This window comes from Phalangium opilio, unplaced genomic scaffold, assembly GCF_054372755.1.
Source record: "Phalangium opilio isolate 3A_F unplaced genomic scaffold, DU_Popi_V2 ptg000042l_1, whole genome shotgun sequence".
Classification (NCBI taxonomy): domain Eukaryota; kingdom Metazoa; phylum Arthropoda; class Arachnida; order Opiliones; family Phalangiidae; genus Phalangium; species Phalangium opilio.
The window spans coordinates 1,739,020-1,759,953 of NW_028324166.1; the positions used below are offsets into that span (position 1 = coordinate 1,739,020).

Here is a 20,934-nt window from a genome sequence, read left to right on the forward strand (position 1 = left end):
AGCTGCACGCGTTATGAAGGTGATTTATTCGATTGTATAAACAGACTTTTTCACAATTTCAACTCAGTTTGTGTTTGAGTTTTGAAACGCAACTATTGTGTAAATCTCCGATATCGGAGTTTCTAGAGAACCCGAGTACAAGAAAACAGCAGATAAGGCTAAAAAGTGCTGTATTCATTTTCAATCAGAATTAATCCTAGCGAAAATTAGGTATTTTGACATTCTAGAAACACTTTCATGATGACTCATAATTACACTTTCAAATGGACAATACCAATTGTGAGTTTCCTTCAAAAATCGTTCAATGAAATGAAAAATCAGTACTTTTTTTAATAAATAATGTTTACCAATGCAGGGGTTACTGAAACAATACGAAAAATTCATCAGTGGAGATTTAATAAATGATGGGCAATCGCTCTCAGTTGGTCAATACGTTATATTCAACCTTCGAGGTGTCAGGTATGTGTAAGAATCCATTTAATACTTGAGAACGTTGAAATATATATTTGGGCTCTGGCGCCTTGATCTCAGCAAAACTATCAGCTCATGGGAACTTGAAGGGATATACAGTACGTCAGGTGGGGGTAATAAGAACTATATATTTTGGAGTAGTGATTGGGCAAAGTCTCGTGACTCTAGGTGTAGAATAGATTCAACGGAAATGCCGACAGCCATTTCTAATTCACTGATAATGGTACGAAATTCGCGCATGCCCAGTAGAGCTCTATTTGTTCATCCTTTAAAAAGTTCTCGGCTGTGGTTTAGTTTGAACAAATGCCACTAGATGTTCCCATAATCGAGGGGTTGTAACTTGTAGTTAACTGGCCCTCTAAGCTAGTTGTAGCTCAGCCCTCTTGGACGAGTTATGATTGGCTCCTGCCTTTGTCAAGGTAAAATTTGCGTTTAGCAGATGAGCCAAATTGTTAGGGAGCCGACATTAACCTTAATAGTACAAGTAAGGTTCACTTAAAACTATCGTTACATTCAGGTTGCAATATGTTCATCCCAACTCGACAAAGAATTTGACGGTTGACGATGGATTTGTTTCGACCATTGGAAGAATCGCTCAAGGGGTTAGATTATTTAATATTTACCCCGTTACGATGTTGAAGACAATTTTAAAAATCATACGAACCCTACCATACAGGTAGTTGACACGGTAGCCATGCGAATTCCTCCTAGAGAAAGAGACATAGGCGTCGTACACGTCTCTCCTTCGTTCAAAACTGAATCGATTTACATTACGACTTGCGTCGGGTCTGAGAACGACTCTGAAACGTCGGTGGTCACAGTTGGTGGTCTTGGTCTTACAATCTGGTTACTGACATCTTTAACCATTTGCATTCTCTCAATTATAACTTACTTGATCCACAAGTATCAGGGTAGACGCGTTACCCTCCTTGATTGCCTATGGTTCTACGTTTCCAGTATGCTACTGAATGGTTAGCGTCAGTCTTAAGAAATAGGCGACAATCATTGTATCAAGTGACGTGGTAATAATTTACGTTACAGTTTCTAAAACGGATAACGGCCTTTCAACCCAACTTATACTTAGTGGTTGGCTATTTGGATCGTTCGTGATTATGACGTTATACTCTGGAAACCTGAACAGTCAATTACTAATTGGAAAATCAAAGTTTGTCGACAACATAGACGACATCCTGGTCAATAAGAAATTGAAACCAATGATTGACCCAGGTTCCCCGTTCCAAAAATTCCTCATGGCTCAAGTACATATTATATTACTTAGGCATATAGAAAGTCTATAAAGGGATGTACAATACGCGTAATACAGCGCATTGAGTATCCCTTTAATCTGGATACTAAAGCACTTGACGACATTTCGCAGGTTTGTAATGATTGTTGAAATATATTACAGTGGCCAGGTCGTCCGAAAAAATTCGACGAACTTTTGGCACGACACTTTCGGAATCCCGAAGTCATACACCGAAAACCAGAGCTCCTGGGGGAATTTCTTGAGGGCAAATTGGCGGTGTTTCAAGATGACAGATACGTTAACTACATTTTCGAACAAATAATCGACAAACTTCGTAAAACTGGGAAGCAATTGTACTTCGGGAAGGCGAAATACAATTCTATGTTTTACACTATGATGTTCAATAAGAACGTACCCAGGAGTGTTTTGGAAAATGCCGACTATTTGTGAGTGCCCATTATCGATACACGCAACTATGGTCGTCTTTTTATAACGCTTAAAGCAAATGTCGGCTCCTGTGGAAGTGGTACCCCTAACATTCTGGTTGATGTTCTACACATAAATTTTACCATCGCAAGATTTTACCTTGCCAAAGGTGGAGCCAATCAGAACTCATTAATCTCGAGGGCGGAGCTAAAACTAGCCTCTGTTAGCTTAGAGGGCCAGTCAACTCCACCCCAAGATTATGGGAGCAACTAAACCACAGCCGAGACTTGCTCCAATTTGTTCCAATTTGTTACTTGACAGAAATTAGTGAGAATTACACTCAGTTGCGGTGAAACAAACTAATTCTCCTTAACATTTCCTTTGATTTCTCGATCGTTTTAGGTTGACCAGATACGCCGAGACTGCACAATGGGTCGTGATAGATCGTCATCGAATTTTCCGTCAACGCCCATTTGTGGTACACAAATCGTACACAAGATCGGTGAAACCTTTGCAAACGGTTAATCTGAAGAGAGTGTTGAATATTTGGCTCTACGGACTTGTTTTGTCCATTACCTATCATGTCACAGTGTTAATTTACTTAATGCTTAAGTCGCTAACTTGACACTGTAGTTGAATAAGGGCGTAAAAATTATTATTGTTTATGTTCCTTTTTTCAATACCAATTTGCAAAAATCACGTGTCTAATATAAAATTAACCAATGAAAGCAGTGGTAAATTAAAATTTGGCGCGAAACCTTATTGAAAATCCAGTGCTGTCAGCACATCCCTTGCAATAAGAAAAAGTTCACATATGTTTACTGTTAAAGTAGCCTATATAAACAAAATGGTGTTCATTTTAGAAAATATGTTAGTTTATTTTTAAACCTAAACTACGGTTGGAGACTGTATTTTTCTGTGCATTGCACATCTTTCAAGCACGACAAAGAGCTGGGGATAAACTGAATTGTGGTTAATTTGATTTCGGCGTAAATCGGTAAAATTATTTGGACATCTTATATTAGTTACTCATTTTTAAATATACTGAAATCACTTTAAAATGAAAGAGACAATTTTTTATCACGGGGTCAGTTAGTAACGCTCTGACCATCCAAAACACGATTGGACACTAAACATATTATCCGAGTTGCAATTGAATTCGAATTTAGGTTTTGTTAGTAAGGAAATTAAATTGTGTTATGTTTGGTGTGTGAGTTTGAAAATATTGCAATGATTAAACGACACGTGGAATGAATTTAACGAATATTTCTCGTCCGGGTCTGCTGACCAACTCCGGACATACTGGGATTCTGTCTTGCTTATCCTTCGAAACTATTTTAAAGTTACGAATCAAGTTAGCCAATGCAGTTTTCTCTTCAATAATCGCGAATCTTTGACCTATAAAATTAAAGGTTTGGAACCATAAAATGGAGATGACAATTGACTTTATAACAAAAATTTCGAGATGACAATTGACTGAATACAAAAACAATTGCGATGACAATTGACCATCGAGATGACTATTGATTAAATAGTAAAAATACTCAACTGGTCGATTGGTAGTAGAAATGTTAAACGGTCGCAAATGGACTTATCAGTTAGATTGGTAGCAAACAATACTTTGTCATATCACTTGGTAGCAAACAATACTTTGTCAGATTACTTGGTAGCAAAGCAATATATAACAGATCAATTGGATAACAAAGAATACATAACAGATCGATTGGAAAGCAAAAATACTGAACGGATTCTACTGCAAAAAAAATCATAAAAATTAACGATTGATAACAAACTGAAGCGATCGACGACCACCTGAAAACTTGTATCAAATATTCAAATAACAATGATCGATTAAAACATCGTGAGGGAAACATTGATCGATTTATAAAGACGATCTCGTGCGTATCATATGATTGAAAATTTGAACTCACCAATGCAATTTCTGGGTCCAGCAGAGAACGGGACATAGCAGAATGGATTTCGACCTTTCGAATTTTCGGCATTCCATCTGGTGGGAATGAACTTTTCTGGATCGGGGAAGAACTCTGGATCTCGATGTAAAACTGGCGGAAAGACGACGCACGTGCAATTTTTCTTTACAAGATAGCCATCTAATAAATAGACAAAATATATCCGGTAAGTGAACTAAAACTAATATCCTATTTAAATTAACTTTACTTATGATTAGGTCATCGTTTATTTGTCGTCCTATGAATGGAACCGAAGGGTAGAGACGTTGAGACTCCTAAAGAAATACACCAATAAAGCATTAAGACATTGTGTTCTAAAATGAAACAAACTTTTTAAACATTCATTCCAAATAATTTGAATACAGTTTAAAGAGAATGTAAAGTAGATAGGTAAAAATTAATGGAATACGTCACAGGCACCACGTGATGCCAAGATAAAAGACTCCGTGACGAGATTGCAGTGTCAATATAACCACTTCGCGTTAACTAAAAGGGAAACTTGCCTACCATCCCTCTTTTTAGCGCCTGCGCTGTAAGGTTGCGTGATGACGAGAATGTGCAAAGAGGGCAAGGGATCAACCACTTTGTATGTCCCGATACCGAGGAGTTGCCTATCCCCTTTTTTCAATCGAAAAGGTCTATTCCCTAGAGTGCTAGATTTCGAAATAAAACGAACTAAGTTTCATTCAACCACGCCTCTCCAATGTCACGCGGCTCAGACGTATTTCAAATAATTTTTACCCACCCGACAATGCTTTCTTCACAGCTACTTTAAGAAATTGCCCTATTACTCTGATTAAATTGACTGACCTTAAGAATCATCTCCAAGTAAGGCATATTTTTCAAATCTTCGATGGTAATGTTTTTATCTCGGTCCTCTCCTAAAACGGAGATGACCTCTTCGTAAAGAATATTCTGCTCTTCGGGATAGTTGCCGAGTAAGAAAATGCACCATACTAGACCAGCTGCCGTCGTATCTTGGCCCTGCGAAATACGGGTAAAATGTGATAACGTATCTAAGGCTGAAGGTGTTTTCCGCGTCGAGACGCTATTGGACTTACTCCAAACATGAACGTGTTTATTTCATCTCTCATTCCTTCTTCGGATATAGAGTCCGGATCTGACAGATGCTGTATCACTAGCATATCGAGAAACGCTAATTTGCCCTTCAAATTCAACAAGAATGTAAAGCAAAGTTTAGACAATATTCTCAGTTTTGTTTCCTCAAACAGCGTGTACCTTACGAGTTTCGATATCAGAATTTTTAACAATATCGTCATCTTTGAACTGTTCTTTCTTCTCTTTGATTAACTGTAAATTTAAAAATTTAATTGGTAATCTCAAGAACGGATTCAAGATACCGGCATGAAAACGTACAATGCCGACACCATGGATATGTATAAATACTAACGTATTATGGTTTCCCAACTAGACCTAAAAGCAGGCAGCCAAATACGCGTTACACTCGCGGAGATAGCTAGGTCACGTGGGGAAACAATATCTCTCCCGAGAATCTTGATTGGCGGGTTTGAAATTTCGCCCACGCGCAGAGAGAAAATTACAAATTCCCCCCCCCTCACCGAAGAGGTTGGGGCGGGGGTTACAAGTCACGTTGTTTCTCTGCCGAACGGGTGCCTAAATAAACTGCCTTGTGGAGTGTAAGAGATGGGAATCCATTGAATACGTTAGTATTTACACAAACAAATCTAAAGGTATTCAAATAAGTTTTTCATTTCATTAAAATTCCAATTACCTTATTAACGTTGGTGTTGATGATATCCAAGCAAGAATAAAATTCTCGACCAGTTCTTGACAATTTAAACAGAAATTCGGGCCAAATTAGTGGATTGACGAATCTTTGGACAATAAGTATACCAACTCTGGAGAAAAAACAAATCACATTCGTATCACAGGAAAATGTTTCAATTATTTACAAAAATCAAATATATAACCTTTTAAAGGCTTGAATGTAAGGATTCGACACTTGATTCTGGCAATCCAAATCGACACCCATGGCAGTACCTAAACGAGAAGAGTTCACCTACTTTGTATACTTTGAACCACTTTGTATTGGGGTGCAATCAAAATTTTAGCGCTAATGCTATGCAATCAGAGGTTAATTAGCCTAATTTTTCTCTTTAATCTTCATGACACCACTAAGCTCTTATTGGAGCACCCATGGTTAGACTAAGATCTAGGGAAAATTGAAATAACGGTAACTTACTGCATATGACGTCAACTGTGAACATTGAAATGACACCTTCGAGTGGTATCATTTCCGAGCCTTTCCTTTTGATAATGTCAACCAATATTTTAGATTTGTCGTAAATCATTGGTTGAAACGTATCCAGAATTTTGAAGTGGAAGGCAGAAGTTAACAACTTGCGATTTTTCTTCCATTTGTTTCCTTTACTACAAAAGTTAAGCGTTAATTGAAGAATATCTGATCCGAAAAAAATTCTTTAAAAGAACGTTTCTTGGGAACTGTCTTCCATCGTTCTACTTGAAATTTGGTCAAAATATCTCTGAAAGTTCTATCAGAAATTAAGGAGGATTTTTTATGAGCGATTTCGAGTCGAAAATGCTTTCAACTTAAAATTGGAGCGTTTATTTGAGCCTTATGGTTTTTGGGCTTCAATTTACCGCAATATTTCAAAGGGGCACTAAGAAAAAGTAAAGAAACATGTCCCGACGGCCTGACGGACAAATCCGGCTCTCTTTGAGACCTATCTACCCAATTAAGAGGTTTTTCTTAAATAATTAAATAAATATAATTTATATTAATTATTTTAACCGTTAGTAATTTACCTTAATTCTATTAAAATTGATTTAAGAAACGTTATTCCTACAATCATTTTAAAAAGCTATTATTAACGTTTGACTTCTAGCGAACAATTTTTTTTCACAATTTTCGTAAGGCGATTGATTCACAGTAAATGATGAAAAATGCCCAATTGCGTGAACCATTGGGAGGCTAGACGTTTCTCGTAACCCTAGCCGATCGCCGCGTACATATTAACCCTAACGATGATAATGAAGTAGAACCCAATATTGATTTCTGCGAACTACGAATGCAGTCCTTATATTGCGAAAACGTTTGTTCTGATTCGCCAACTACGACGAAAACACAGACACACAGACACATCCAGTGTAATACCTCTCCAAGACATATCGTCACTCAGAGAGGTAAAAGCGTTTTCTGACTATAATAGAGAGTTGTTTATGAAATATAGCAGCAATGGAATAGTAGGTACACTCAATTCCCGCGATTACCAGAAAAACCGTTAATAACAGACGACGTAATGACGTCAACAAATACACCAAATCGAACAAAACAAGATAAGAATGGAAGTGTCTGATCGACACTTCAATAAATATATGTACCTTGTAAGAAGTCCTTTACCCAACCACGGTTTCAAAAAATCGTAAAAATCGGATTTTTCAATGTAATGGTTACTTGTTAAGAGGACCTAAAAACAATCCTTTTTAAGTTTATGATTCTACGAGTATTTCTAATTCTTTTTCAAACCTCGACAGATTTGGCTTTAGAGAGACCAACTAATCGTTGATTTAGATAACTAACTTCGAATATCCCCACTTTATCAGGATCTACATGTTTCAACATTCCATGTACAGCTTGTAATATATCTGCAGTTCAGAAAACGTAACGTGGAAGAGTCTAATACTTTATTTGATGTTTATACGCGATAATTAGAACATTTTAGTTTCCTGAATTAAGGGTGTTCAACACCAAAATAGAGAAGATTTATGATAATGTAATGAACAAGATTATCTTCGAGAACCAAGAAGGGCCAACGGGAATGGGGACCTTAACTTAAGCCTAATTGATCGAGTTCTGATAGTGTCAGTGTATCAATCAATGAATATTTGTTTAGTTTACTATTGAAATCGAAAGTTTTGTTCCATAAGTATTACACTTCGTAATACTAGAAAATTTCTGAGAGCTATGTCGAGAACGACAAGCGAGAATTGATTACACGCGCTTTTGCAGTTCATCTTCCAATTTAGCCTGTATTACTAAGCCTTTGACAACGCCTCACCAGACGTCACTATACGAGAATCTATGACCTACGTCACTTCATGACAAGCTCCAGTTTGAAATCAGTGACAAATTTATAGAACATATCAACTTGTGGTTGAAACTAATATCAAGCAAACTTAGAAACTTATCATGAAAATTACGGAAAGACTTACAGACAACAATTGGAAGATTAACGTCCCAACTGAACTTTAAAATGAAAGGTAAAACTCCAAGCAATGGATATCCCTTAATCGTCGATGGCTCCAGGTACTTAGTATTCGAGTTGGACACCTTTTTAAACACAATTTCGACCAAAAAATATCGCAATAATATCACGCAAATAACAAATAAAGATGCCCGAGTTGATAATGGAAACGCTTCGTGTACATTCTGGATTAAATCAAGGAGCAACATTGTCATTTAAAACTTGTAACACGCTAGTAGATCCGACCACAGTGTCACACAGTCAAACGTTAACTTTTCTAATACACCGGGTACTTTTATGGAATTGTTGAAAATTGAAAACTGGAAGCGTTTTGTCTGTCTGATTAGAACATTTTCAAGGTTTTTGATAAGGGTGAAAATAGCAACACTGCATTTTGAATCAAGGCAAAAGAAATATTCGGTACAACTATCACATCGCAAAGATGAATACTTGTAATTTTTTGCTGAAGTTAATTTAGTTCAGTTCTTAGGTACTATCAAATATTTTGCGAAGTAACTTTCTACGGTTTGCGTTTAGAGTAACGATCAGTTCTAGCTTTTTTTAAAAATAGCGAGAAAAACATTTTTTTATCAATTATCAAAGTGATAAAATTATCTTTATAACAATTTGAATCCACACAAGTCAAGGATAATTGAAATAGACAAAAATAAATGCAACTAGAGGGGAAAAGGGATTCGGCGTTGCCCGTCAGAGCATTTTAAAACACGAGAAACCCCCATGCCTTTTCTAAAGCTAGTAGAACAAGAATCAAAAATTCCGCATTAGCGCGCGGCGGTCGCTGTGATAGAAAATTTCATCGCCAACGCCGAGCTTCCGATATGAACTTCGGCGAAGGATTATGAACTTCTAATATATGTATTGTTCACCAAAGATAGGTACTTTATATGACACTTCAATAAATAAATGTACCTTGTAAGAAGTCCGTTTCCCAACCACGGTTTCATAAAATCGTAAAAATCGGATTTTTCAATGAAATGGTTACTTGTTAATAGAACCTAAAAATAATCCTTTTTAAGTTCATTTATGTACGAGGATTTCAATTGCTTTTCGAACCTCGACAGATTTGGCTTTAGTAAGGCCAACTAATCGTTGATGTAGATAACTAACTTCGAATATCCCCACTTTATCAGTGTCTAGACGCATCAACACGCCATGCACAGCTTGTAATACATCTGCAGTTCAGAAAAAAACATAATATGGAAGAGTCTAATGCTTCATTTGAAGTTAAAACGCGGTAATAACAACATTTTGGATTTCTGAAGTTAGGGTGTTCAACACCAAACAGAGCAGATTCATGATAATAAGATTATATTTGTGGGAGCACTAACAAGAACCGAGAATGGGGACCTCAAACATATTACCACAAATATTTAGCAAACCAAGAAATCTATCATAAAAGTTACGGGAACACTTACAGGCAACAATTGGAAGATCAACGGCCCAAGTGATCTTTAAAATGAAAGGTAAAACTCCAAGCAAGGGATAACCCTTTATCGTTGGCGGCTCCAAGTGCTCAGTATTCGAGTTCGATAACTTTTTAATCACAATTTCGACAAAAAAATATCGCAATAAAATGCCGCAAATTATAATGAAAGATGCCCGAGTCGACAAAGGAAACGCGTCATGAACATCCTGGATTAAATCAAAGACCAACATTCTCATTTAAAAACTTGTAACACGCTAGAATAACGACCACAATGTCACACAGTCAAACCTTAACTGTCCTCCTAACCAAGATATTTTTATATCATTATAGACCTTTTCGACGTAATAAAAGGGGTAGTCACCCATCAGTGTCTGGACATACAGCGCAGGTGTCAAAAGCGAGATGGAAGGCAGAGTTTTACCCCCGTGTTTTTCCCTTTTAGTTACATCGAAATGGTCTATTGAAAATTGAAAACTGTATTTTGTCTATCTGATAATAATATTTCCAGGGTTTTTGATAAGGGTGAAAATAAAACCACTACCCTTTGAATCAAGACAACTATTACAGTGAAAAGAAGACTTTGATGTAAAAATAATCATTGTATTTTTTTCCAGAAGTTCATTTACTTCTGTTTTTTGGTATTATGAAATATTTTGCTAAGTACCTTTGGTGGGTTTGTTTTTGAGTAAAATCGCCAGTAACCGCTCCAGGTTTTTTTTTATTAAAAAAAAAACGGGAAAAACAAAATTTTTTTCTGTAATCAATTATATAATTTTCCCCCTACATAAGTCAAGGATGTTTGAGATAAATATAAGTGCAACTAGAGTGTCAACGGGGTTCGGCGTTGTCCGTCAGAGCATTTTAAAAAACACAGTGCCATAAAGGCCGTCAATAAAACATACCAGAAGTTTAGGAGTTTTTCAATGGGAGTTACTAAAAGCAAGCTTATAATGTGACTGGAGTTGGCCATGATAAGTTTCCGAAACTCCTTTTTTTAGTACAAATGGGATGATAATTTATTTCCCTTACCAGGGATTGATTTAATTTTAGAAGTAGGAATGGAGAACAGAGTAATCTGGGCGCGCGTCAAAGTTCCGGACCCCCTTCCACGGAACGGAGGAGGGGGTACAAAAGAAGAGGCGGGTCATAGCGACAGAGGTAAAAATGAATTACTTATTTTTCACCGTACCCGTCAGCAACGTCATCAAAACGTAGTTTAAGCGAGCCAATAAGATAATTTAAACTTTTCGTTACGTATTGGAGGGAGGGACTCTATACTGGGTGGTCTATGAGTCGGACTGAATGAAGTAAATACTAACCGTTCTCCATTCCTACTTCAAAAATTAAATATATCCCTGGTATGACCCTTCAATAAATCAATTTACCTTAATAGAAGTCCTTTCCCCAACCATGGCTGCATAAAATCGTAAAAATTGGATTTTTCAATGAAATGGTTACTTGTTAATAGAACCTAAAGAATAATATTTTTAAGTTCATAGACGTTTCTACGAGGATTTGAAATTCGTTTTCTAACCTCGACAGACTTGGCCCTAGTAATATCAACGAATCGTTGGTTTAGATAATGAAATTCAAATATTCCGACGTTGTCCGTATCAAAATGTGTCAAAATTCCATGCGCAGCTTGTAACGTATCTATAGTTTAGAAAAAAAGTAACACCTCTACACGTGTGTTCCACAAAACCACGGATCCTTTAAAACAAATTTCGGCTGTGGTTCGGTTTAAACAAATGCCACAGGATGCTCTCATAGTCAATGGGTGCAGTTGACAGGCCCACTAAGTTTTGCAAAGGATTGATTTGACGCCAACGAGTTCTGATTGGTTACTGTCTTTGGCACGGTAGCATTGGTTTAGCTTGCATGTTAGGGGCGACATACGAGCCGACATTTTATTAAAACACTTATATATCGATTTATCAGAGCAGAGAAAGATGCGCAATAACGACATTTAATAAGGCTAAGAGTGTAGATCATCGGAATTGAAATTGTAACAAAGCTTTGACTTTTAAACTAACCTCCAACGTTTTTAATAAAACTAAAACTTTAAATATAAATAATTGTTGGCACGTTTCAGTGTAGCGATCACTGAAGACCTCTTATAACTAGGTAATCAGAAACTGGCAAGCAAGAAAATTGATGTAACACTTACACGCAACAATTGGAAGATCAACGTCCCATGAGAGCTTGAACAAGAAAGGTAGAACTCCAATCACGGGATAACCCTTCAGCTTTGGTGGCTCAAGGTATTTCCCGCTCGCGTCAGAGGACTTTTTAAACAAAATTTCCACAATAATGTATCGCATTAAAATGCCACAAATAACGAGAAAAGACGCCCGAGTTGATAACGGAAACGCGTCATGAACATTCCATATTAAATCAAAGACAGACATGGCTATCCTAAAACTTTCGATACACCGAAATCAACACCACAATGATGGACCGATAGTTGGTTTGCAACTATTCTATTACACAGTATATTTTTGAGCAACATTATTAAAATATACATTTTGTCTATCTGATAACAGAAATACGTATACTATTCTACTTGGAATCATAAAGCGGCAATAACTCCGTACTAATTTGTGATTGAAGGTAAGGGGAAGGGCTTTAAACTTTGCCAAACCGCCAGCTCCGCCTTCCTCACGTTCCATTTGTTATTAAATCCCTAAGCCTTTGCATGCGAATTCTAAGGTTTTGGATAACTCTAGTGACGCTGACATTCGAGTTCGGCGTACATATGTCCGTTGAGTCGCGGCGCAGGTCGATGTCACGTGATTTGTAAGTTAAAATAAGTCCTGCATGACGTCAGGGGTGGCGGTTTATACACCACCTCTCCTTTGTACAAGCAGAAATATCCAGAAAATAGTCTGTTAAAGATTCCAAGTAGGAGAAATTTATGTATTACTGCTGATAATAGTACTTCCAAGGTTTTCGATAAGGATGAAAATTAAACCACAGTGCTCATTTTTGAATCAAGAGAAGCGCAAATACTGAACGACGTCGCCTGCAAATGTCTACATTTATTTTTAATCGTGTTGAGAAATTTCAAATGTCCTTGATATTCTAGAATCCTAAACTTCACTTGCGCTCTTGCCATGAATTTTGTATAGAGAGATTTCAGATGGGATAGTAGTACGTCACACCCTCCTAAGTCTTACCGCTGCTCTGGTAGCCATATTGGGTGGTCTCAGCTTCATTCCTGCCTTAAACCCACCAATATGGCAACGTAAATTATGTCACGAGACTCAGCTCCTCCTCAAACTGAGAGCTCTCTATTGACAGAGAAGCCAGATTTTAACACCCCTATAGGATCCGTGACAAAAATCCACTCGAGTTGTAAATTAGAGACGGGGTTAAACTTCTTTCTTATCATTATTTAGGGAATGATTAGATTACAGTAATCTGTCTTCAACGTTACAAAAATACTTGAAATTTAGACACAACAAAATGGTATTGGAAAAAGGGTAGGAAGAACGGACTACGATGGTTTCTACCCAGGAGATTTTTGAGTGAAAATATTCTATGACAAACGGCCAGCGTTTCCAAATGACGATACGTGTTTTAAGAATGACCCCTTAAATTTCAGTAAGAAACCAGGGATAGATTAAATTTTAGAAGTAGGAATGGAGAACAGAGTAATCTGGGCGCGCGTCAAAGTCCCTGACCCCCTTCCACGAGACGGAGGTGTGTGAATGAAGAGGCGGGTCACAGCGACAGAGGTAAAAAGGAATTAAGAATTTTTCGCCGTCCCCGTCATCAGAACGTAGTTTAAGCGAGCCAATAAGATTATTTAAACTTTTCGTTACGTGTTGGAGGGAGGGGCTCTATACGGGGTTATGAGTCGGACTGAAGTAAATACTAGCCGTTCACCATTCCTACTTCTAAAATTAAATATATCCTTGAAGAAACACAAACACAATGGTAATTACATGATAAGTTCCAAGAACCAAAAATATTATAACATCCCGAATTCCTTAAAAATATAAGATAAAGAACAAGATAAACTAAAGAAGTGTCTCACTCTCTGTCACTTTCAACAAACGATTGGGGGTAGCCTTAAAACGAATTAAATTTCTGTTAAGAAAAATAAAATTTCATAATCTATTATTTTCAAGGTTGAAAAACTAGTTATGTACGCCAAAAACTAACCCCGTTATAGAAGCAAGCCAGTACATCAAACGAACCAAGGTTATCTTGGTATAGAAACGAGGAAACTACAGGGGAATAGATCGTTGTTTTTAATCGCGGAAAAAGATGACATCTCCGGTTACGTCTTGGTTAGTGGCTTTTATTATCGGATTAATAACATTTTATTTGGTAAAATTATGGATGCAAATTCGATCGTTACCGCCTGGACCGTTGCCAATTCCCATAATTGGAAATTTATTAAGTAAGTTTGATTTTGGTTAGCTAGTATCAGCATTTCTTCTACTTTGAATCTTTATGAGGCCATAGACCCCGTACCATAAGTTTATGAGATATGTTGGCCATAAGTTTGTCACTGGTTACTGAGAGCTTGTCGTGAAACGTCATAGGTTCTCATAAAGCGACGCCTGGTAAGGCGTTGTCAAAGGCTTAGTATTGACCGGGGTTAGTCAATTCTCGCTTGTCATTCTCGAACTATGTATTCCTGCTAGTATATATGTATCTCAATGGAACGCCGCTATAACTCTGTCGCAAGGGAGTTCAAGTTGACCTCGTTTTGAGAATCGCGTTTACTAACAAGAGAGAAAAAGTGAAACGTATCATTAAACTGTTACGTAAGATTTAAACAACCTCTACCGAGTTTATTAAACTACTACTATATATGAATATAGTCATAACGTAGTTTCATTTGTATTCATTCAAACCTGACTTGTGCCAAAGCGTTTATCTCACAAACTGCTGAAGCTATGTTATTAAAAATTTGAATATAATTAAAACTATCCACGTTCAATGTTTGGACGAAGCTGGAAATTTGATATTTTTTTCTACACCGACATTTATTAACTAAAAGTCAATCACTCAACGCAAAATCAAAATTGGATAAAAACAAGATGTTCAAGACATATTTACCATTTTTGTTTGGCATAATTCTCTTTCAACAAATTATCGAATAGATAGTTTTCAATAAATGGGCAACAGAAAATTTCAGTGCAGTGTTGTCAGGCCATATGTGAGTCATGTTGGTCAAGTACTGATTCAAACTGAACTAGCGTCTCTCTCTCTTCAATCTCTTGACTCACCAACGGTCTGGCAACACTGGGGAATGGCAAAAATAACCTTTAGTGGAAACTATGTATTCGGAAATTCCACTGCCCTTGAATATACAGATGTTCGAAAACCCTACATAAACTTTAATCAAATTTCGAGAACGCTAAACAAATTTTTCACAATTGTTGACTCATTTTTTTCAGTGTTTAGAACTGAAAAACCAATAAAACAATTTGCGGCCGAATTGAAACAGAAATATGGTGGTATGTACACTTTATGGTTGGCTCACCTACCCTTCATTGTTGTGGCTGATTCTGAGATAAGCAAAGAAGGACTCATCCTTAATCGGAATGATTTTATTTCCCGCCCTCAAACCAGATCTAGTAAGTGTTCCTAATTAAATTATCATCGCGTATATTAATTGTTTGTTTAATGGCTTCAATTCTTCAAGTGCTGCAAGCCAAGCAACATACTGCAAATATTATCTTTGAGGACTCGAATCGTAGTTGGGAAGTTGCACGGAAGGTCGGCGCAGGAGCAGTAAGGTAAATTGCTACGTCATACTGACGACGAACGTAAAAGGTTTGCAAAGTTGCTGGACACATTAGCCAGTGGGGACGGTCTGCAAGGGGTGCGTGAGTTTGCGAACTGTAAAAGCACTTGGGTCTGGGAATCTTAAAATCTTTGAACTGTTGAGACCGTTTTGTTATACGTTATGTCGTTTTTGAAGATCCATGGTGTTCTGAATACGTTACCGCAATTCTGGATCTTCTTATGATGGAATGGAATTTGTGTTTTAACAGGAAATTTGCGGATTCCGAATTTTTAGCAACATTTGTCAATAAGGCCATTGACAATTTAGTTGAAAAACTTCTGAAACAAGAAGATTACTTCGATCCCGTACCATTTTTGCAAGAAACGATCACCAGAATCATAGCAACAACTGCTTTTGGGTAAGATCATAGCATTTGCACGCTTTGGTACGGTTTAGAATTCTTTAAAAATACGTATTGACATGTATTCCAGTGTCAATGTATCGGATGAAGATATGAATCGCATGAATAAAGCTTTCGACGATTTTCACCGTCTGGCAGCGACACCTAGCGACGTATCACCCTTACTTCTGTTATTATATCGCAAAAGAGATCAGGAACTCGAAAATACCTTCAAAATCTTCGGTCGATTCATTTCTACAAATTTTGCAATCAACAAGAAAACTTTTAAAAATGGTAATTTGTCTATTAGCGTGTCAAATGATTATTGTCTAATTAAAAAACTGAAATTTCTTCGACTGTCAATTTGAATTTTAGGAGAATTAAGAAATTTTTCGGATGCAGTTATTTCTTCGGGATTGGAAGCCGAAAACGAAGACCGAGATTCAAAAGAGTTTTTGCATGAATCAAAAATTTGGAAAATCGTTGGGGACCTATTTCTAGGTATGAAAACATTTAGGTTCTTTCATTTACTAGAAATATTTATCGAGTTAGTTGGGTTTGCTTTGGATAGGTTATGGTTCTCAGTTAAGGGCAAAGTTGCCAATATTTGAATACGCAATAAATCAATCTGATTTCACAGCTCCGAAGCTTTAGAGTACAATTTAACTTAATGCGCTGATATTTCACAGCTGGAACGGACACATCCGTGACTGTCTTAAGCTGGATTATCCTATTACTGGGATATTATCCCAAAACGCAGGAAAGAATTCGGAAAGAAATCTTGGACACTTTCGGTATGGTGCCTCAGTTCAAAAATAAAAATAAATAAATAAATAAAATGGTACGAAAAATTCACCTTTCAGGTTCAGGGATACCAACTCAGGACGGCAAGTCTTCTTGTCCATACACGTGGGCGTTCATATCGGAGACATTACGATTCCGTGTCCCCGTGCCCTTCGGAGTCGGACACGCCACCGCTAGAGACACTACTTTGCGAGGGTACAAACTGAAGAAAGGTACCACGATCCTTTTCCACTTGGATGCCATGCAATCGGATCCTAAAGTATGGGATGAACCGGAGCTCTTCAAGCCAGAGCGTTTCCTAAAATCAGACGGAAGCTACAATGTCGAAAAAATGATGGGATTCGTCGCCTTTGGTGAAGGAAAGCGGGCTTGCATCGGAGAGAAATTGGCACGAAATGATTTGTTTCTGCTCATGGCCAACCTTTTACAGAAAGTAGATATTAAGTTGGACGTGGGGGATGGAATCGTTGATTTGGAACCACAAAACCTTCCATTGTTCAATTTACCAAAGAGTTACAAAATTATTGTAAATCGAAGATATTGAATAATATTTTAATATTATTATATTTGTTATTATGAATTAATATACATGTTATTATATATATTTTTATATATAAATTATAGTATTATTATATATTTTATAAATTTAACGTGGGTAATTTCTAATGTCGTTAATGAAGTTGAAAACTAAGAAAACGTTTCAAACCCAAACTACGCTCCTACATGCTCTTCTGAGATTTAACATTGGAAATTCATACGCCTTAGCTTTCCCTTAAGTGCACTTTCACACAGAAAATCAATATTATTAACAGGCACACATGAAACCATGGCTAATTTAAATTGTTTCACTCACTCTGATTAAATAATCCTTTTAGGAAGTATTGTGTTGTCCTTTACTATACTTCAGTGTCATTAACTATTATCAGCTATTATCAGTTAATATTTATGGCACGTTTTACTGTCGTAGCAACAAAAGCGCTTCGAACGTTTATTCATTAATTTAAGGTAGTTAGGTTCCATTTCATTAAAACGAACAATTACACTAAGTTCATAATGGTGTCGCATAAAGGTAAACAGTAACAGATCAATTTTCACTGACCCTTCGTCGTGAAAATCGGCAGGTCCATTCAATTGCGCATCAAAGAGCAACTTTTCCGACAGTGAAGGCCTCCATAGTGGGCTAATAACGTTAAAATGTACGATATGAGGTTTGGCATCATTGAAGTAAGTATATTCATATTTTTTGAAGTCCCGAGCATGAAATGTGATTAATTCCAATCAGAAGGGGATAATAGAAGAAGTATCCTCTGAATACTTTAGTTATGTAACATGAATGATTCTTCCCGGGCTCATGGCACCATTTTTGTTTTGCTCTCCCACTCATCAAACTTCAGATGGGTAACTTAACTATCGCACCGTGCTAGGGTGAATTCTATAACTGTTTGGTATTTACTAAATCCTCAGCAACCAACCCACAAACCTTGATTGTCTTGACGTGGCTGGGACAAAAACACAGAAACGCGTGCGCCTCGGCAAATAGTTAAGCAGCGCTAATAGAGTAATGATGATGGAACTATTTGTTTATAGCCGATGCGATTCGGTTTAGTAACCTGGTGCACTCGAAATGTAAAATGTTGGGAAGAATCATGTTACAGTTACCCCGCTTTGTGCATGGTACACTTCTCTCGAAGAGAAGTATTACATACTTCTCTTCCAACGGAATTTGTTTTCTCGTAGGAAACCTTGGGTATGAAATCCGCTGATAATTTCTACGGTATGATGGTGGAATTTTTCAGTAAACGGTTCAACTTAAGGTAATTAACAGAAATGACCATAAGCCAACAACTCAGATTTTTCTCAAAACGTTTTTACATATTCAAGCGTCGGTTATGTTCCACATCCTCAAGATGATATCGACGAGATTCGGAATGAGAAGGACTTGCCAGAGGTGAAAATTAACCATTGCTTATGCATTTTTAAAAGCTGAATTGTCTATCTTTACTATTTATTTTCGGTTTTTTTCCAATGCCTAATTACCTCTGCACAAGTCATATCATTACTGGGTGAAAACTGTCGTTACCTTTACTGTGTATCCTCTATGGAGGCGGGTAGGCCAAGTGATATTTAGGCAATAATAACTGTTCTACATTAATTTTATTTTGACGATTAATAAGAGCGGGTAGAAATTAAACTAGACATTTTACACGTAGCGACCTATTGGTACAAGCGTAATACAAGAACAGATTTTGTAGTGTTAAAATCTTTATCTCTAAACCCCCCCCCTAGTTTGGGAAACTTAACTTTTTGGCGGGAGATCTCAGCAGGCAATGAAAGCATTACCTAACAATAATCACGTGTCTACCAAGAAACCCAGTGCTACCGGAAGTAGCTCCTAAAAAATTATACCACAACTGTTTACTTTTCTATTGTATTTACTCTATGGTAAAAATGTTTTTTTTTTTTTTCATATATTGTTCATAGACGATGGACGCGTTCTTATTTCCGATCCAAGCAGAAAATTTCGTGTCCAATGACAAAATATGTCGAACGACAGGCGCTTACACCTTCGCGTCGACCCTCATCGTCTCTTCAGTTCCGGAAATGTCAAAGAAACCATCTCTGTCCTTTCTCAACATGGAAGGAAAAGTAAACACGATATTTCGCACGTAACAATTTCCACCAATTATCTTTAACGCGTTACAGTTCACGGGAGCTTGGGTTACGAGCCTATTGGCTGTATCAATTGTCTTAGCTTTAGCCACGCCCAGATATCAGAAAGGCCGCGAATTCGTCTTCACTTTCATAAGCATGTTGTGGAAAACATTTCTTCTATTTTTCTACGAACGTAATTAGATTACGTTTCCATTTCAAATGATGGAATTTAACATGGTAATATTTTCTGGTCACAGCATTCTGTCATGTAGAGAAAGCGAGGGCGTGGCGGTTGGCGGCCATGTCGTGGTTCATCGCGACCACTTTCATTTACTTCGAAATATCAGGCAACCTGAAATCGGATTTCACAGAGAAGGTTTACGATACAGTGGACACTATTGACCAGCTTGTGCAACAGGATTTTCGTAACGTCTGGTTTTGGGAGGGATCCGACGAATTCACTTCCTTGCGCAAAAGGGTAGGTGACCAGTAGAGTAGTACTAAGTGGGGAGGAGTTACGGGGACGTGACGTCAATATCGGTAGTATAAATTGTATGGCCTGAGCTGACGACTTCCATTATGGTTTCCAAAACCGAGGTAAGAGATAGGAGGGTGTGACGTCACGAGAGCATTCGTAGTAGCAGACTATCTCTCAGTTCGATAGAACTAGAAATGCGAGTTGGTAATTTACCGTCCGTAACTTACCGGTAATTTACCAATATTACTCTATGTTTTATTTCATACTGTAATTTTATACGGTAAGATTACCGTTGTAATTATATAATCAGGCCAGGTCGGACATGAAGCGATACCACAAATTGGTGGAAGGAATCCCTGAAAACTCAATGCTAAGTGTCGAGAGTGCCATCGTGGGAACAGAGTTCGCGGAAATCCCAAAAATAATTGGAGCCCGTGACAAAACATTCATGGTCATATCTGATCTACTAATTCAACTTGTCTTGATGGAAAACTTGGCAGTCGACAACAAAATAAGATTCGCCAACAAATACTACTTTTCGCCGCCATTAGAGAACAACATGGTGGCTTTCGTCGTTTCCTACAATTTCTCGCTATCAAAGAAGATGGAGAAAGTCAACTTAATGTAAAAATTATAACCAGGAGTTTATTTTATGGGAATTACCATAAGTTTATGAGATATGTTCCATAAGTATGACACTACCTATACTTATTGAGAGCTAGTCCGAGAACGACGCGAGAATTGACAACGCTCGGTTAATTTTGCAGTCCACCAGGCGTCGCTTTACGAGAATCTATGACATCAACTTACTAACCAATAACAAACTTATGGAACACATCTTATGAACTTATGGCTTCTGTTATCGAGGATGATGGCTAAGTGTGGAACGGCTTAGGTCCGGTGGGACGCAAGAAAATGTGGGAGTAATACACAGAACATGGCGGGCGGTTTTCCTGATTCGTCTGACATAGACCGCCCGACATTTTTCCGAGTATCTCTCCCCCATTTCTGGCGTCCCACGGGACCTAAGTCGTTCCACAGTTAGCG

General features: G+C 37.5%; 4 protein-coding genes across 4 annotated transcripts; 2 read left to right on the plus strand and 2 right to left on the minus strand.

The window, feature by feature from the left end:
* The first annotated feature begins 240 nt into the window (after positions 1-240).
* Positions 241-2,768, plus strand: LOC149678197 (uncharacterized). Its single transcript, XM_089837004.1, has 7 exons — positions 241-279; positions 356-459; positions 989-1,073; positions 1,148-1,442; positions 1,513-1,730; positions 1,880-2,163; positions 2,546-2,768. Exons 1-7 carry the CDS (start codon positions 241-243, stop codon positions 2,766-2,768), a joined length of 1,248 nt encoding a protein of 415 aa, XP_089693130.1.
* A 503-nt stretch (positions 2,769-3,271) lies between these two features.
* LOC149678198 (cytochrome P450 4C1-like) lies at positions 3,272-12,151 on the minus strand. Its single transcript, XM_089836216.1, has 12 exons — positions 11,975-12,151; positions 11,342-11,460; positions 11,193-11,278; positions 6,338-6,525; positions 6,066-6,135; positions 5,867-5,993; positions 5,353-5,424; positions 5,175-5,279; positions 4,924-5,097; positions 4,322-4,388; positions 4,075-4,254; positions 3,272-3,541 (listed from the first exon to the last, which is right to left on the minus strand). Exons 1-12 carry the CDS (start codon positions 12,126-12,128, stop codon positions 3,378-3,380), a joined length of 1,506 nt encoding a protein of 501 aa, XP_089692342.1. The 5' UTR covers positions 12,129-12,151; the 3' UTR covers positions 3,272-3,377.
* Positions 7,383-8,747, minus strand: LOC149678199 (cytochrome P450 4c3-like). The gene is made up of 3 exons (XM_089837097.1): positions 8,329-8,747; positions 7,643-7,761; positions 7,383-7,583 (listed from the first exon to the last, which is right to left on the minus strand). The coding sequence occupies exons 1-3, from the start codon at positions 8,573-8,575 to the stop codon at positions 7,422-7,424; spliced, it is 528 nt and encodes a 175-aa protein (XP_089693223.1). The 5' UTR covers positions 8,576-8,747; the 3' UTR covers positions 7,383-7,421.
* A 1,751-nt stretch (positions 12,152-13,902) lies between the features above and the next one.
* LOC149678200 (cytochrome P450 1A1-like) lies at positions 13,903-17,301 on the plus strand. Its single transcript, XM_089837098.1, has 8 exons — positions 13,903-14,215; positions 15,222-15,401; positions 15,470-15,563; positions 15,822-15,971; positions 16,045-16,247; positions 16,329-16,454; positions 16,643-16,747; positions 16,817-17,301. The coding sequence occupies exons 1-8, from the start codon at positions 14,080-14,082 to the stop codon at positions 17,299-17,301; spliced, it is 1,479 nt and encodes a 492-aa protein (XP_089693224.1). The 5' UTR covers positions 13,903-14,079.
* The last annotated feature ends 3,633 nt before the right edge of the window (positions 17,302-20,934 follow it).